We start from the raw sequence: 18,796 nt of genomic DNA on the forward strand, positions 1-18,796 counted from the left end.
TTACTATAGGTCATGCTCTGTCCTCCTACATTTACACACTAGTTAATTTTTTCTCACAACAACCTTATGAGTTGGAACATGAATGACTCCAACACAGAGATGAGGAAACTCAGCCCCACTTTCTTCCCCACGGTAAAGTAACAGTGAGTAATTGGGGACCTGAGATTTAAAACTAGTCCATGTGGCTCTAGAAGTCTTACACTTAACCATTGTGCCAAAAAGCACTGCACCGTAAATCTGCTGACCCAGAAAAGGTGAAGAAATAATACACAACTGGCTCTTATCACATGTTTTCCATCATGAAAGCAAGCAGTGCTGTGTTTCTAATCTTAAATATGTTAATAATCAAATCAATTTTCCACTTAACTTATTTTGTGTGTGCACAATCTAAAAACACAACATTCTCCATTTATTTTCCTTTCTCTGTATCAATGTATGAAATTTGGCCTCTTCAATGTCACAGAAGGAAATAGACTTGCACTATATGGACAGAGCAACATGTGAATGACACAGTCACACATTCAACACCTTTGAATTAAATTTTTCTAACGTGTTTTCACTTTCAAAAATATGAGAAGAAAAGGGTCAGCAGGGCCAAATCTTCCTTTTCTTTGCTGGCGCCTCCACACTGAGAGACTATTTAATGGTTACTTTTATACGTTGCATCTTGCCAGTTAGTTCAATTTAGATGAAAGTGGTTGTTTTCTAATTCCACCTCACTGTAAAGGACAGAGACAAATGGTCACATTACCTTGAGAGTTCCTTTGGCAGAATAGGCTGCATATGAGTAGAGTAGGTCTTGGCTGCTCTCTTTTCTGGCTTCTTCACTGCAAGGCTGGCCATCAGGATGAAAGCACTCACCGCTGCTGCTTAGAGTCACAGTGCTGGGAGAAAGGCCTGGCAGATTCAGCAGCACAGAATAATTTACAAACTGTACATCTTCCAGGCCCAGCGAAGTCCACTGAGTCTTAATCTTCTTTGAAACTTCCATGTCATCTTCACTTTTATACAGTTGTACCAAATTTCTGAAATAAATTTTAAAAGAAAAACTTTTTTTAAAAGGACAATTCTTTATTCTTTTGAGATATGACTGCTCAAAATACAAACAATATTAATGGATGTTGTGGTATATTGAAAGATGAATGAGATGGGACCCTATCACGTGAAACTTAAACACAAATCAAAGTGGAATGAATTAATTTATTAAATTAAGAACTAATAATCATTGCGGTGGCTCACACCTGTGATCTCAGCACTTCAGGATGCCAAGGAGGGAGGATCACTTGAGCGCAGGACCAGCCAGGGCAACACAGCAACACTCTGTGTTTACAAACATTAAAAAAAAAATTAGCTAGGTGTCCTGGTATGCACCTGTGGTCCTACCTACTTGGGAGGCTGAGGTGGGATGATCACGTGAACCCAGGAGTTAGAGGCTGCAGTGAGCTATGATGGCACCACTGCACTCCAGCTTTGTCGACAGAGAAAGATCCTTTACAAAACAAACAAACAAAAAACAAAGAAAACCACTTAAAGCATTGCAGAGAAGAGTGAAATTAATGTCAACTAGTTCTTCTATTAGTTCTGATCCTTCTATCAACATCAACATAATCCACTTCAAAGTCAGTTCCAAAATCTAGGTGTCATTCCAGTTGAAACACTTCTTTGTTATAGTTAAGGCAATTTCATATATGATATGATATGATTGACATATAGTTATTGCTCTTTAAAATAATACAGAGAGAGCTCTTTAGATACAAATTTTATGCCAAATTACATGAAGCTATGAGCACAGTGTTTTCCAGTAAACTCAAAACAAAAACACAGATTGCCAAACCAATATGAAATTAATTTCTGTGTTGTACTTTCTGTAATTTGTATATTTATTCCTATATATCTATCCCATAATCCAGTGACAGTATTTTTGCTTATGAGTAGATGCCAGACAAAATCTATTAAATATTTTGTATAGTACCTAGAAAAGAATCAGACATGAGAACTTAATAAAAATAATTTAATCCAGATAAGGTTTTTTTTTTTAAATTTTGTGGCTGAAATTTAATAAAAAGGGACTAAAAAGGAACAATATCCTTTTGCGGCAAAAATGTATCTTCTTAAAAGAATCTTATTGCTATCCAAGCTATTACCTAAGAGTTTATTTGGATATTATTGTCCATCACATTATTTTTCTCACTTATTTCTTCTGTTTATTCAACAAGTCCTAAACCAGGCTTGTTTAACCTATGTATGATCCGGGGGCTGCGCGTGGCCCCAGGACAGCTTTGAATGTGGTCCAACACAAATTCATAAGCTGTCTTAAAACATTATGAGGCTTTTTAAAAAGATTTTTAAATTTTTTATTTTAGCTCATCAGCTATTGGTAGTGTTAATGTATTTTATGTGTGGCCCAGGACAACTCATGTTCTTCCACCGTGGCTCAGGGAAGCCAAAAGATTAGACACCCCCTCAACACTATGTGCATGGAAAAGAAATAAGAAACAGATACAATAGTGGTAAGAAAGCATTACAAGAGATGAAATGTAAGTCTGATGCCACAGCCCAGAAGCTGGCCTACACAGGAAGATGCAATAAAAACAGTTACTTTTCTTTTACCTCTTTGAAGTTACTCCTATTTTTGCTTTCTTTCCTCTTCCTTTATTATTATTATTTTTTTAATATCTACTTGGATCAGTCAACAGAGCAACCTACATTTTATGGAAGAGCTGGTGAGAAGAATTCTATTCTTTTTCATTCCCACTGAGAGGGATCTGCCTTCGACTTTGTTTCATTGTGGTTACTTTATCTGTTCTCTACCTTTTCCTACCCCCTTTCTCTTTTGCTATTGTATTCTCTCTGTATATTTGGGATAGCGCAGGCAAACTGAGTTAAAACAACACAATTTGACAGGAAAGTCATTTATTTAGAAGGGTGCATCAAAACTGTTCTTTAAAATTCATATAAATTGAGGTTTTAAAACACATATTTATATAAACATATCAATATATGGGCAACAATTGACAAACAAAGAGAAGAAAATGTGAAGGTTGCTTTAGATTTTGTTTGCTCCCGCACACAGTTAACTGATGAATAAAAATACGTCAGGGCATGTGCAAGATGTTCAATCTATGAATCTTTTTATTGGTCTCAGTTGCTTTATGGTGCAAGCAATTGAAAACATGGAATGTTATACAATAGGGCCTCAAAAGGCAAATGAAATACTTCTTTTAGAGCTCAACTGAAGAATTAATAATTTGTCCCAATAGTGGAGAATTTCTAAATATTTTTCAGTACTAAGCTAAAATTAATGAGTCAAAAATGTATATAGCCTTTACTTCACTTTATACCATCATTTTTTAATATGATGAAATAATTTAAACACATAAAGAATGCACAACATTACAGTGTATAAAGAATTAGTGAAAGGAACCACTCGTTATGAGGTAGAACATCTCTAATATTACCAAAGCCCCTGGAATCGTTTTTCTCTATTAAGTCACTTACCTTGATCCCCAGGGTAAGCATCGGTCTGATTTGGTTGTTTCCCATTGTCTTTTTTAATAGGTCTATATACATATATGTATATTTCTTTATCAATTTGTTTAATTTTAGGGATTTTACTTTTACATAATTGGTATCTTACACATGGTTTTCATATTTCCCTTTTTACTCAATATTGGTTGTTCAAGATTCCTCCAAGTTTTTAATCAATTTTCCTGAGATAAATATTTTAAAGTTGTTTCAGCCTTTCACTATTGTAAACAATGCTGCACTGGATATTCCTTTTTTTTTTTTTTTGAGAAGGGGTCTCACTCTGTCACCAGGCTGGAGTGCAGTGGCGAGATCTCAACTCACTTCATCCTCCCACTCCCGGGTTCAATCATTCAAGCAATTCTCCTTCCTCAGCCTCCCGAGTAGCTGGGACTACAGGCATGTGCCACCATGCCCAGCTCATTTTTCTACTTTTAGTAGAGACAGGATTTGACTATGTTAGCCAGGATGGTCCAGAGCTCTTGACCTTGTGATCTGCCCATCTCAGCCTTCCAAAGTGCTGGGATTACAGGCATGAGCCACCGTGCCTGGTCTGATATTCTTATTCATGTTTCCTGATAAACATATGAGAAAGTTTCTTTAGGCAAGGAATTATTCATCCATAAGGTATGCAGCTCAATAACTTTAAAAGCATATTTAAAATGCCAAAATGCTTTTAAAATATTTTTGATTACACTCTTGCCATCTCTTCATGAGAGCTCTATTTCTTTCATTCCTCACCAATACTTGGTATTGTCCATTATTTTATTTTACTTTTTTATTTTGTTTGATACTTTGTTAATGTAGTGAGTGTAAAGTAATATTTCATTATATGTTTAACTCAGAAGTACAAATGCTGGATTTCAGGATATACTAGTTTCCCAAGGCTTCCTTTAATACCCTCTGCTCTTGTATCTAATTTCTGCTCTCCAATGAGAATAAAATTGTATCTTACTTTGGTTTTAATTTGCATTTCCATGATTACCAATGAGGATCTTTTCATGCACTATTTAGCTAGTCATGTTTCCTTTTATGTATAATAACTGTTCCTGTTTTTTGCCTATATTTATAGAAGTTTTTATATGTTCTGAATAATCTTCTTTAGGTCATATGTATGGCACATATTTTATCTCAGTTTTGGTCTTCTCTTTTTATTTGCAATGTATTGCCTTAAGATAAGCAGAAGTTTATAATTTTAATGCATAGAGCTTTTAATATAATTGTTTTCACATTTTCTGATGTGCTTAAGAAGTCCTCAATCCTGTGTCCTGAAGTTACTTTCTTTTTATTTTCATAAAAGTTTTAAAGAGTTGTTTTTCACATTTCAGTGTTTACTTGGAGAACGTGTGTGTATGTGAGTGCAGGTGTGTGGTGGGAGACAGGAATCCAATGTCACTTTTTTCCAACTTGAGTCCTAGTACCCTTTGTTAAATACAACCTATTAATCTGCAATCACAACTCTGTCGTATATGAGTTGCCATATGTGTTTGGGTCTCTCTGGGTTCCCAAATCAATTCTATTTTTCTTTTTGTTCCATATCCATAATAATGTGCTGTTTTCATTATTATGACTTTAGTATAGGTCTTAATATCCAGAATAAACAAGCCACTCTACTTGTTCTTTATCAAGAAATCTTAACTATTTTTCTTTTCTCTTCCATATTGGAATGAACCCACTAATTTCCATGCCAACATTGTGACTGTAATTACATTGAGACTAAAGCTCAGTTCAGAAAGAAATGCCATCCTTATAATAATATAACAATAAATGCTTAATATTATTGCTATGATCTGAATATTTATTCATATTTCAAAATTCTAACCCCCAAGGTGATTATATTAAGAGGTTGGGGGTCTTTGAGATGTAATTATATTATGAGAGCAGAAAAACTCATGGCTAGGATTAGTGCCCTCATAAAAGAGGCTGGAGGAAACATTTTTGCTCTTTCCATCACGTGAAGACATAGCTAAAAAGCACTGTCAGTGAGGAAGCAGGCCCTTCCCAGAAACCATATGCATTTTGATCAACTTCACAGCCTCCAGAATTGTAAGATATAAATGTCTGTTGTTTACTAGTTATCTCATTTAAGGCATTGTGTTATGGCACCCGAACAACTGGTCAATGTTAACAAACATAAAAATATATTTTAAAATTATGCTGGTGTAGAGAAATGCAGTTCAGTTGTTCTATAAAGTAATACTGCTAAACTGTTTTTTTCAATTATGATAATTTTCTTCCTTTTTTCTATGTAAGAAATTATATCATAGGCAAAATAATTAAGGTTTTATATTTCCTCTAATTACTTAGAGATTTAACTTTTTTTGTATTACTACCCAGGCCATGACCTTCAGAAAATACCTAAAGGAATATCTAATAATGCGTGATAGTAGACATCCATGTTGTATTGTATATATCAGGTTAAAGATGCTCCTTCCATTTTCATGTTGTTAACAGATATTTTATGAATGGATATTAAATTTTGTCAGAAATTCTGATACTTTTATTAAGACAATCATATGTTCTATTTCTTTACTTTGGTGGGTTACATTAACAATTTTTTTAAAATGTTAAACTAGCATTTCTAAAATAAGCTGGACTAATAGAATGAATTATAATTTTTACCTATTATGTGATTTCTTTTGCAAATATTTTATTATTTTCGCATTCATTTTTAAAAGTAAATTTGGTATGTAATGTTCCTTTCAAGTATCACTTCTGATTTTATTTGTAGCTATACAAATCTCATAAAATGAGATAGCAAGCATTCCCTCTTGATCTATTCTCTAGGAGAGTTTGAATATTATTAGTATTTTAAAAAGACTTTTAGGACACATGCACATGAATGTTCATTGCAGCACTATTTACAATAGCAAAGACTTGGAACCAACCCAAATGCCCATTGATGATATACTGGACAAGGAAAATGTGGCACATATACACCATGGAATACTATGCAGCCATAAAAAAGGATGAGTTCGTGTCCTTTTTAGGGACATGGATGAACCTGGAAACCATCATTCTCAGCAAACTGACACAAGAACAGAAAATCAAACACTGCATTTTCTCACTCATAGGCAGGTGTGGAACAATGAGAACACGTGGACACAGGGAGGGGAGCATCACACACTGAGGACTGTGGGGAGGATCCAGGGGAGGGACAGCAGGAGGTGTGGAGTTGGGGAGGGACAACATGGGTATAATTGCCAGATATAGGTGATGGGGTGGAAGGCAGCAAACCACATTGTCATTTATGTACCTATGCAACCATCCTGAATGTTCTTCACATGTACCGCAAAACCTAATATACAATAAAATATATTTTTTTAAAAATTGTCTGTACTTGATGTTGTTATTATGGGAAAACTATGAACTGCTTATTTAATGATTTTAATACAATAATTTTAAAAAATGCATTCTTTGAATCACAGCTCTTTCACTGTGCTCTGTGCCACCTTCTATTAATTTTCTAATTTCTAGGTTTCAGCTTTCATCATCTGTAACAGTACTCTTTCTTGAGTTTTTGTTCCCTTGAGAATTTCTCTTATTATTCTTCACCTCAGGATAGCAGTCCTTCAAAGTAGGTATGTTATAATGCATACAGCATATATGTGTTTTTTAGAATATCTATTTAAAAATTACTCAATATGGAAATGCACTAACTTGAGCACCTAGTTCCTAAGACATGATTTCCTTGTGTGTATTGATTGCTACGCCCACATTATCAAAGGCAGGAAACTCTGGGAAAGTAGTTAAGAATTATGACCTAAGCTGCTTCTTCCATAGACTTACATAGTAGAATAGATACTTGTTCAAAATTGATTGATGTGATAACATTTGGCACACTATCTCACCGATTAGAGATTAGAATATTTAAATCTCCTACACTCTGGTTGTTAACTGAATTCAAGGGAATACGAGCATATCTTCCCAGAAACCTAAAAAATACAAGTATATCAATACAAAATGCATACTAAAAGATGATAGCAAAGGTTTTGGATATACATGATTGTAGGAATACTGGTCTCTGGAAAATATGACTTCTTCCTAAATAGTGCCAGCATTTCAAATAGTTAATCATAAGTTTAAAAATAACTCTTAAACTTTAGTCTTCCTAAGATTACTTTTAAATTCTGATGCCTTTTTAAATGTTTATTTAAAATTTATCAAGTTTATTGTATATGCTTCTCTTGTTTAAGAAAATGATTTTAAGAGATCTTATGAGTTCATAGTTTCACAATTATGTAATCTTTAAACTGTTTTGAATCAGTCTTCATCAACACCATCTTATGGATACAAATGGTTTAGTCAAAGAATTATTTATTAATTTATTAATAATTTCAGATTACCTAGAATATTAAAATAAATAGATTTTATTGAGAATGTCAACAGTTTTTATACCTTTTTCCCCACAATAAATGTTTCAGGATTCATGCTGAACAACTCTGCTATAATTAAATAGTTTTGTGGATTAAATGAGAAAGGCTATACAAGAATTAACTGCAATATAATCTAAATTTACTAACTTCAGAGATAGCTGCAAAAATAGAAGGGTATCACCTAAAATCACAAGGTATTTATTTGACAGAGAGTTTTACTGTGCTTTAATTTTTAAAATAAGGGTTTCCATGGGCCAGTAGTTTTGGCAGGCAGCATAATGAACTGTCGCGCCTGAGACTTGAATTTGGAAGTAACTTTGGCATTAATGTTCCACTGGCCAATGGAGATTAGAAATGGGAGAATTTTGGCTTTAGTAGACAAACTTCTGTTTCTATCAATGCTCAACACCTGCTACTGCATGAGCCACAGAGCAACAGTGATGTCAGAATTGGAGGAAGCCATGCATATCGTATTCCTAACAGCAGGTCGAATGCCAAGAGTATACTGTAAATGAATGGGGAAAGAAAACATCTAAGGAAAGATTAACTAGCATCAAGCATGGAAAAATTCAACACATTTATTAATGCCCACTAATATTTTCTTATGTGTATTTACAATAACATATACAGATACTCATCCTATATTGGGTGATATTTCCAATATAATATTTAAAAAGTCAAACATTTCATTAGGTCATTATTTGAATTGGTATCCAATGTAGTCGAATTCTGTGAACCATGTACTATATACATGTGGTGAATTTAAAGACTCTATAGCATGAAATGAATTCTTTATCTCTTAATTTTGCTTTGAAAATATAAGATTTAAACACATGATAAACTGTAATAAACATAGCAGCAAGGATTTAAATGGTTAAGAGGGAAAGGCAGCATCCCATAATGTTCCCTTGCAACACAGCCACTAATCTCATGCCAATGAAACCATGGTTTCTTGCTCAACTACTTCTTACCTTCTAAAGTAACATACTAACTGCAACTTGTATATTGAATGTCTGCTATTATGCTTAATCATCATAAAAAAAATTCTTCATATAACTACTACGGTTGTCACATTACAGATAAGAAAATTGAAGACTAGATAATGATATCAAGAAGTTAAATGCCCTAGATTAAATAAGTCAGTTTTACACTATTCTACACTGAATCTCAGGTTTCCACTATACAGTGCTGCCATTTAGAAGAGCAGCTAGTTTTCCAATCTTAGATGCTTTTTAAAAGCAATAAAAATGATGAGTGTTAGAAAGTACTGTAACCAGATAAAATAAAAGTTAGATCGTATGAGGTAGATAGAAAGAAATCTTTATGCTTAGGAGAAAATGATGCTCAAAGAAATTAATATAGCTATTTTAAAAAATACAATAGACTGAATTTTAAAATTTGGGAACCATCTGAACAAAAAAAAGGAATGAAAACTGATTCTTACATATTTTTTTTAAAAATCAGTTCAGAAATGAAGTATCTTCCAGAGAACTTAATAGTTTCTCCTCTTTGCTTCTAATCAAGGAAAACATGGTACAAAACTGTCTGCTCTACAAGTAATAGAAGGTATGTTCATTGGCTCAGTGCCCTCTACTTAAGTCCCAGGCACAAAGCTGATAGTCAATAAATACTTTATTTGATATTTATATCAATTTATGTTCCACATGACAGTAAGATACGTGATATAAGCTTGATTTAAAAACTAGAGCACATAGAAATATAACAAACTGTTAACACATCAATTATTACCCATCCCAGAAAAAAAATCTAGTATCATAACTCTACATAGTTCACTCTTACACACATTTATACAGAAGATAATTTCATCTCTGGTTAACAGTGAGTGTATATTTGGATTTCAAGAGAGAAAAATACAATAGGGTAACTTGAGATGAGCATTTAAAAATATATTTCAGAAAGAAGAAATGTTACTAAATAAAATGACAGCTATAAGAGGCATGGAGACACCAGATTTCACAGAATATACCCATCCTGCACAAGAATATTATACTTATTGTTAATAGTACTTTGCTTCTGAGACACTTTCTATTTTTTAGAGAATATAATTGTCTAATGTCACTTTTCAGATTAAAGTACTTCAACTTATCTAAAAAATATCTAACAGCAGACTCACAAAATAGACAAATTAATCTAATCAATAAGACAAAAGAAGTCTTTAGTTTCATCTGCTTGGTTCTCTAGCACAATGACATAACTTGAGTGGTGCTGAAATATACAGAGACTTTTGATTTTAAAAAGTCACTATTTCAATTTTTTTTTCAAGTAAGTGAATAGATTACTGAATAAGGGGGAGAAAGTTTTTCCATTTCAATAAGGTTGTAATAGAAATCACTAGCCTTTATCACACTTCAAAATAAGCATATTTACTGAGAATTACTTTTAAACTACCTAAACACTGATCCCCTTTTCTTGTCATTAACATAAAGATTATTAATCTGTTTTAGTAATCTTAAATATTAAGCTTTTTAAAAGACAAGTCATAGTCTTACCCTTTTTCATACATCCTGAAAATTCAAATACAGAAATCCAGAACATAGTAAATGGTAAACACAACCAATGTTCAGGAAATATTTTTTACTAAGTAAATACACCTTTAAGACTATATTGAAAATACATTTTAAGATGATATACAGTTTTTTTAGTTTATTTATTTAATACAGCAAATGAAATCTTGGGTAGTTTTGCAAGATTGACTAAAATAGTAATGGTAATTTTGACTAAAATAGTAATGGTAATTTTATATAATGAGGAAGATATATTTTAAAAATAATTTTTAGATGTCATCTTTCTGTGATAATGCAAACAGGTTAAGATTATGCCAGAACAATGAATTATGATTATGCCAGAGCAATATTTAAAAATAGTAAGAATTTACATGTTATTTTTCAGTGGTAAGCAAGACCACCTTCCTTCCTGGGTCATTTCTGCGCAACCAGTGAACCTGTCTTTATTAAATCAACTTGTCATTACATGGCAAGTTACAAAAGTCATGAGACAACTAACTGTTAACCCACTCAAGCTTACGAAATACATTGAAATCAATCTGTAGAGATGGCTGGCCTTTGGAAGTAATGATAATACGGAAACAAGAATGAATATTATAAATTCTAAAACAATAGAGATGAAAAGTGTTTTGAAGCATGTTACATACTTTGGTATTTGAATAAGCAATAATCTAAGTACTTCATCTCCATCGTATACATGAAGAAAGAAAAAAGAGACTTTTTGCTAGACCAGAAATGAGCAACACTGACAATGGTATATTTCTGATATATTTCATTCCTAATGGGCCAGGACCTAGTCTACTGAACCTCATGAATTATCCATGGTATGGAGAGCAAACTTTCAGCAAAAGTTCAGCAGGGTAGTGGGTGGGTGGAGATGGGAGCTTTGGGAAGAGGTGGATGGAGTGTAAAATGATTCTAGATTTTGGATTCAGCAAAGGAGGGCTTGACCTCTGGTTTAAGCACATAAGCTAGATGATTTATGCATATTAATATATTTTGACCCTTGTTAGTTCAAACTGTCCCATTTTCTAAGTCCTCAGCCATCTTGCAGGCCCTGGTCAGAGTGAAACATTCCACGAGGGTTCAGGCTGTGAGAAACATCCTGCCCAATCACCTGACTTCCTTGTCACATCCTGCTGGAAAAAGGGCCAAACTGCCGGATCATAGGAACATCTTATCAATATCCTCCTGGGCAGCAATCCAAACCACCCAGCTTGTAAGCTGCAGTGGGTTCTGACTTTAACCTGGTCCCCACCTCTGCAGGTTGCGCTTGCAATAAACCTGTGTTGCTGTAGAGCTGCCAACACTCTCTCTCTGTTTTTCATTAACCTTCACCTTCCCTTCAAAACTTAACAACCCTCAGTTTCAACATTGTAATATGTCAAAGAGCAACATTTTATAGTTTTTTAGAGCTTGGAGAGTTTTTTTTAGAGCATATATAAAGTGCTTCGCATAGTCTCTAGTACCTCCAGACACATAAAAATGTAACTTCCCTTCTTCTCTTTGTTGCCTAAATGATTTGTCCCAAGTACTGAGAATACCTTAAAAACTGCATCAGAAAATATACATAAACTTATCTTCAATTTATGGTTGGAATTATAAAGCTACTATTTGACATCTTTCTTTTTATCCAAAACAGTTCTTGATATTTTAATGTATAATTCTAGACACTGGATTCAAATTTTTATATATTTTCTTGTGGGTATGTATTCAAAGAAAATTATATCAGTATCTCAAAGAGATATTCACATACCTATATTCATTACATAGTTTTTCATGGTAGTCATGATATGAAAACAACCCAAGTGTTGATCAATGAATGTATGGATAAAGAAAATATAGTATCTATAAAATGAACTATCATTTGGCCATAAAAATAAACGAATCTTGCCATTTGTAACAATATGGATGAACCTGGAGGATATTATGCTGATATCTAATTAGCCAGAAACAGAGAGACAAGCACTGCATGATCTCAATTATGTGAAATCTAAAAAATAAAAATAAAACTCATAGAATCAGAATGTAGAATGGTAATTGCCAGGAGGTGGGGGTATATGGTGGTGGAAGAAGTGGATAGTATTATTTACTTGAGATTTGTTAAAAGAACAGTGTCCTTACCATACACACACACACACACACACACACACGCACACAGTAACTATAGGTAGTGATAGATGTGTGAATTTATTTCATTGTGGTAATTATAGAATGTATACATATATGAAATTATTATGTTACATATTCTAAATATATGCAATTTTGTCAATTATCCTAATAAGGCTGGAGGAAAAATATCACAACAGGTTGAATGCAGAAGCAGATATGAGAATTTAGCAGTGTTTTATTAAGCCAGACATTAATGAAATTTAAAACAGATAAAACAATGCCACTCTTCTCTCTAGATTTTTTTCTTTGAAAAATAGTTATTTTTTATAACATGTTTTATTCTTAACATGTAATGGGATTTTTATTTTTTAATAAGTTTATATCAATTTAAAATTTATCAGTTTTAATCTCATATAAATTAAATATGAAAATATATAACTTTCAAAAGTATAAGCAATTTGAAGATCTCAATAGTGTTTAAAAATATAAAGGAGTCCTGAGACACTTGCTCTAGTCCAGGTTAATGTAGAAAATAATAGGAGGCATATCTAAGAATACACTAAATAATATGCATTTTCCTGTTCTGCTTATGGACATGCCAGTTAATGAACGTTGGCAGAGAGGCTGTCAGGATCAAGTCTGAAAAGTAGGTAAGTAGGAAACATTTCAGAGAATTTCAAGTTTTCCACTAATAGTAGAGATGTTTAACCTCTTTTGGGTCTAGGTCACAAAATGTCATGTGTGAATGTGAGTGCCTAGAATCATAACACCTACTATGTATAAGTGATGCTAATCCAGCTCATGAAAACACAAATAGAAGACTTGTATATTCCCAGATTTAGGAAGAAACAAATATATTAGAGCTCTCTCCATTTCAACAAGTACCTATTAAATAGCTGCTATGTCTAAGGAAATATAAAATTTTCTGTTAGGAAGAATCTGGCAAAACCATCTTAACTTCTTTGGCAATGGTCAGCTCTTACCTTGTACTGTGTCAAGTACATTTTTCTGGACTTTGGCACTGGATACGTATTATCACATCCATATTCAGTTATATCTTTTTATCACAAAAAATAATCACTGAATATCTGCTATTTGAAGCCATTGTATAGCTATAGTGGTTGAGTGATTGAATAAAAACAGACATGCTGTGATATCTGGTTAAGTAAGACAGGTTTCACAACTTATAAAGCAAAAATTGAAAGTACAAAAAAAAATGCAAATCAGCAATCAATGTTAGAAATTTTATTAAACCCCTCTGTAAATAATAGAATAAGCGGAAAAGAAAAAGCAAGAGAATAGATGAGTTGGCCAATTTGACATATACAGAAAAGTATGCCCAGTAACTTTATAAGTGCACACGAAATGTTTATAAAAGTTGCCTGTATGCTAGGCCATAAAGAAAGTCTCAATACACACGAAAAGACCAAAATCACACAGTATATATGCTGTAAACTTAATGGAATTGAGTTAGAAATCAACAACAAAAGAGCAGAAAATTTCAGCTTTTGTAAATTAGACAATGCCTTTTAAATAACCAAGAAGTCAATGGCGTCAATGGTGAAATTAAACAATAATAAAGAATGTGTGTGTGTGTGTGTGTGTGTGTGTGTGTGTGTGTGTGTCTGTGTGTGTCTGGCTCTGTCAACCAGGCTGAAATGCAATGGCATGATCTTGGCTCACTACAACCTCCACCTCCCGGGTTCAAGCTTATTCTCCTTCATCAGCCTCTGAAGTAGCTAAGATGACAAGTAACTGCCATCATGGCTGGCTAATTTTTCTTTGTCTTTTTGTAGACATGGGGTTTCACCATGTTGGTCAAGGCTGGTCCTGAACTCCTGACTTCATGTAATACACCCATGTCAGCCTCCCATAGTGCTGGGGTTATAGGCTTGAGCCACCACACCCAGCCAAAAATATCACGAAATGAATGATAATGGAAACATGCATAATAGTACTTATGGGGATCAGCTAAAGCAGTGCTAAGAGAAATGTATTGCCTTAAGCAAACGTATATTTTAAAATGCAAGAAAAAGATCAATGATCTAGATTCAATTTAAAGAGATTAGTAAAAGGCAATGATATAAAAACTCAAATGAAATTTTAAAAAAGGAAATAAAAATACTAGGAAAATGAATAAAAATGAAGAAGGTGCACAGAAGAAAAACCCAACAAAGGCAAACATTGGCTATATATTTTATCAGCTCTAATAATACTATTCAAGAAAAAAAAAGGAGGGAGAAGGCACAAATTATCCATCTTAAGAAAAAATGAGGTATCATAATAGATCTTACTGATATTAAACAAATAAGAGTATATTTTGACAGCAATTATGTCAATACATTTAAAAATTTTGTAAAGTAGAAAAATGTTCTTAAAACCCCAAGTTACTAAAACTGTCACGAAAATCTAAATATTCAACATCTACTTAAAATATAATTATATTATTATATCCTTCCCAGAAAAAAAATCTTCGAAACCCAGTTGTCCTCTAGATTGATATTTTTACATATTTTAAAAATAAATAAGTTATAATAGACTACATGAAAGAATCATTAAAAAAGGAATTGTCCAAAACTTTTCATGAGGCCAACAAAACTTTGACATCAAAACATGTCAAAAGTACCATGAGAAAAATTATCATCATATATCCTTTATGAATAAACTTGTAACACTTACAATAAAATATTTATAAAATGTATTTGTAGAAAAAGGCAAGGTGTTATGACCTAGCAGGATTTGTTTTAGTAAAATAAGGTTGATTTAACTTCAAAAATCAAACATTCCAACTTACCACTTTACAAAAAGAAAGACTATTTTCCTAAGTTGAATAAATAGCATTAAAAGTAACAAACAATTAGAAAATTAAAATTTTAAGAAACAATACTATTTATGATAGCATTAAAATATCAAATACACTTGTTGAAACAAACAAAAAAAAAACCCACAAACTATTATTGAGAGAAATCTTAAAAGACCTCAGTAAGTGGAGGAATAGATCATGTTCATGACTTGGAAATCACAGTGTTGTAAAGATGCCAGTTGTTCCCCAGATTTGACTTGCACTATGGTGTCAAACAGACAAGTAGAACAAAGCAACAGTATACAGAATACAAAAAGACTAAAACATAGGTAATGATCATATTTCAGATGAATCATAGAACTAAATTATTAACGTAAACAATAATATAACTAAGGAGACCATCTTTACTATCTTGGTTAGAAAAAACTGAAACCACTAACCATGAAGGCAAAACTGACAGACTTGATTTCACTGAAATTAGAAGGCTGTAATCATTAAGACACCCTATAAGATTGAAAATGTAATCAATAAAGTTCAAGATATTTGTATCAAACACATGTAACAAAAGACTTTCATCCAGACGATAGAAAGATCACAAAAAAATTATGAGAAAAATAAATCAATTTTTAAAATATCAAAAATATTTCAGGTGGTCTCCCAGGAAACAGAAATAGCTATATTACCCATAACTATTTGAAAATAAAGTAACTTATTTTTTTACCAATAAGCTCATTAAAAACACAATGACATAATACTAAAATAAAATTCAAACTAAAACTAACAATACCAACTGTTGGCCAAATATGGAATAACTAAATTTCTCATATTCTGCTGACAAGAATATAAAATACTCTTTAGTATAAACCCAACAAAAATGTATATATATGAACATAAAAAGGCATTTACTAGACTAATATATAACATTACTCACAAGTGTAAAATCTAGGGTTTACTCAATTGTTAGTATTAAATACATAAATATTTGGGCACATATTTCTATAATAAAATATTATACAGGAATAAAATGAATGGCCAGGCATGGTGGCTCACACCTATTATCCCCGCTACTTGAGTGGCTGAGGCAGGAGAATCCTTTGAACCCAGGAGGCAGAGGTTGCAGTGAGCTGAGATCGTGCCATTGCACTTCAGCCTGGGCAACAAGAGCCAAACTCAATCTCAAAAAAAATAAAATGAATGAATAATTCACTTTATTACTATATAATATTTTATATGCAATACCACAGATAAGTCTTGCAGAAATAATCAATGAAAGAATTCAGACACAATAAAGCACATATTTAATGATTCCATTTAAAATTCAGAAATAGACAAATTTCTGATTAAAAATGTGAAAATAATTGTTATATTTGAGGGCATCTAATGACTGAGAGGGTGCACAAGGTGGGGACCCTCTATATGGTAAGTTCACTTTATAAAATTTCACTTAAGATTTCTATATTTTGCTGCATATATATTTGAATAAAAAAAGGTTTAAAACAAAAGTAAAAACAAATAATCCTCCCTTAGAACAATATCACCTGTAAGAAAACTCAGATTGCCTTATCATGACCCTTGATGAATACTTTGGAACTTTTCATAATGTGACAGATATGCCAGTTAGAATAAATTTAAAATGTTGTGAAGCGCTTTAGACTCTCTGATATGCATTTTGCATATTTCTTTTGTATATAACCCATGGGTGTTTAATAGGTATCTTTTGACTAATTATGTCCTCTTGGGAATTTACATGATATATAAGCTAACTAAAACTTTAATAAGATTATTGTGTTTCTTAGAAATATTGGTTTATAAATAATTAGATGATTACCTTAATTTCATCAAGCCACACCATTCATCCAGTGTGCTTCCTTTCATCCTAAAAATACAGCCAAAAAAACCCCACTGAAATTCACCATAATGCTTTCTGGAAAATTGGTCAGGCTATACATTAAATACAGCTGAATTAGTGTAGACATTATCTATTCATGTGTCCCGCCCCTTATTTAGATAGTCGCTGCCATTTCTCTGGCTTCTGTAGGTACAAACTGGTTTAATTTCTCTCATCAGCCCGTTGCATCTGGATGTTCCTAACAAACACAAACCCCAATGAAGACAAAAACTCAAGCCAATTTCAAAGAAAATTGATTTAATTCTGTAAAGCATGTTACTCCAAATCCTTGTTTTGCTTTTTGGAAATATGGTTGCAAGTTTATTTTCATGGTTTAGTTCAATGGTTAACTAAAGATCACATAATGCACGAGTTGGTATGTGGTTAAAACTAGAACTTTGATATTTCTTATTATATCAGTCACTGCTCTTTTCACAGCCTTAATAATGTTACATAATTACATTGAACACTGTTAAGCTAACTTGAGAAATAAGTTCCAACCAAGCAACTTCTGGTAATTGCCACCTTTAGCATTACTTTTCATGGATGGCCAGCAGACTATTTTTAGAGTTGTTAAAAATATATGCATATATTGACAAATTAAATCATTCCATTTGGGAATGCTTGAACTAATTTTTGGTACATGTGAAATGAACAGAATAAAAACATTTAAGTCCTAAGCAAGAAAGTGGTACAAAGCAGAGCTGCCTCTTTTGCCTGATATTTTTGGAAAAACAAAGCTTCTGTGAGGACTGCAAACTGAAAATGAGCACATGCTTGCTGGGCAAGCTTTCCTCCATGTTTCTCTCAAGAACTGGAATGTCCTGATTTTCATATGCATTTATAACTCCCTGTGTAAGTTTTAGACATATGTGCCTAGCTGGGCTATACTCATAGCATACAAAGCCAAGAATAAACCAAGAGAATAAAATTGTTCTGATTTTTTCATTAATTCAATTATGTTGCCAGACGTAATCTGAAAACAAGAGTATGCAAAACACCTAAAGTACTTGTGAATCAATGATTTAGATACATTCCAGAGGGTGAAAGTTTCTTTCCTTCAAATTACATTGGGTGTTCCCATGCCCTGTGTTTTACCAAAATTTAAAAATTCTTGGCCAGGTGCAGTGGCTCACACCTGTATTTCCAACACTTTGGGAGGCTGAGGCAGGTGGATCACGAGGTTAGGAGTTCGAGACCAGCCTGGCGAACATGGTGAATCCCCATCTCTATTAAAAATACAAAAATTAATTGGGTATGGTGGTAGCTGCCTGTAATTCCAGCTACTTCAGAGACGGATTATATTATCTACTTGCCCTGCATAGGCTGTTTAGTTATCTGATCTCTGACCTTAGAAAAGTAGCCTTGGAAAGAACTATCAACTTTCCGATAAATTTGTTGCAACTATCTGCATCTATCTTTAAATAAAGAGTATTTGAGTACTCTCTTAAAGCCTCATTAAGTCTGAGGTAATTAAACTGATTTCCTATGAACAGAACCAAAAATTAGGCTAAAGAGATGGCCACAGTAAAATTTAATTTTGTTTTAATATTAATAACACTAATAT

At 32.9% G+C, this 18,796-nt stretch overlaps 1 protein-coding gene across 14 annotated transcripts in view; it reads right to left on the reverse strand.

Annotated features, from left to right (window-relative positions):
* The window catches only part of NAALADL2 (N-acetylated alpha-linked acidic dipeptidase like 2), a 1,449,120-nt gene that overhangs the window by 594,364 nt on the left and 835,960 nt on the right, over positions 1 to 18,796 (reverse strand). For all 14 annotated transcript variants that reach the window (XM_054246909.2, XM_054246903.2, XM_054246907.2 and 11 more), the window contains one exon: positions 752 to 1,025. In XM_054246909.2, coding sequence (XP_054102884.1) covers positions 752 to 1,025 — 274 coding nt within the window. The remainder of the gene's footprint in view (positions 1 to 751; positions 1,026 to 18,796) is intronic.

The sequence above is a fragment of the Callithrix jacchus genome, chromosome 17 (assembly GCF_049354715.1).
Source record: "Callithrix jacchus isolate 240 chromosome 17, calJac240_pri, whole genome shotgun sequence".
NCBI classification, from domain to species: domain Eukaryota; kingdom Metazoa; phylum Chordata; class Mammalia; order Primates; family Cebidae; genus Callithrix; species Callithrix jacchus.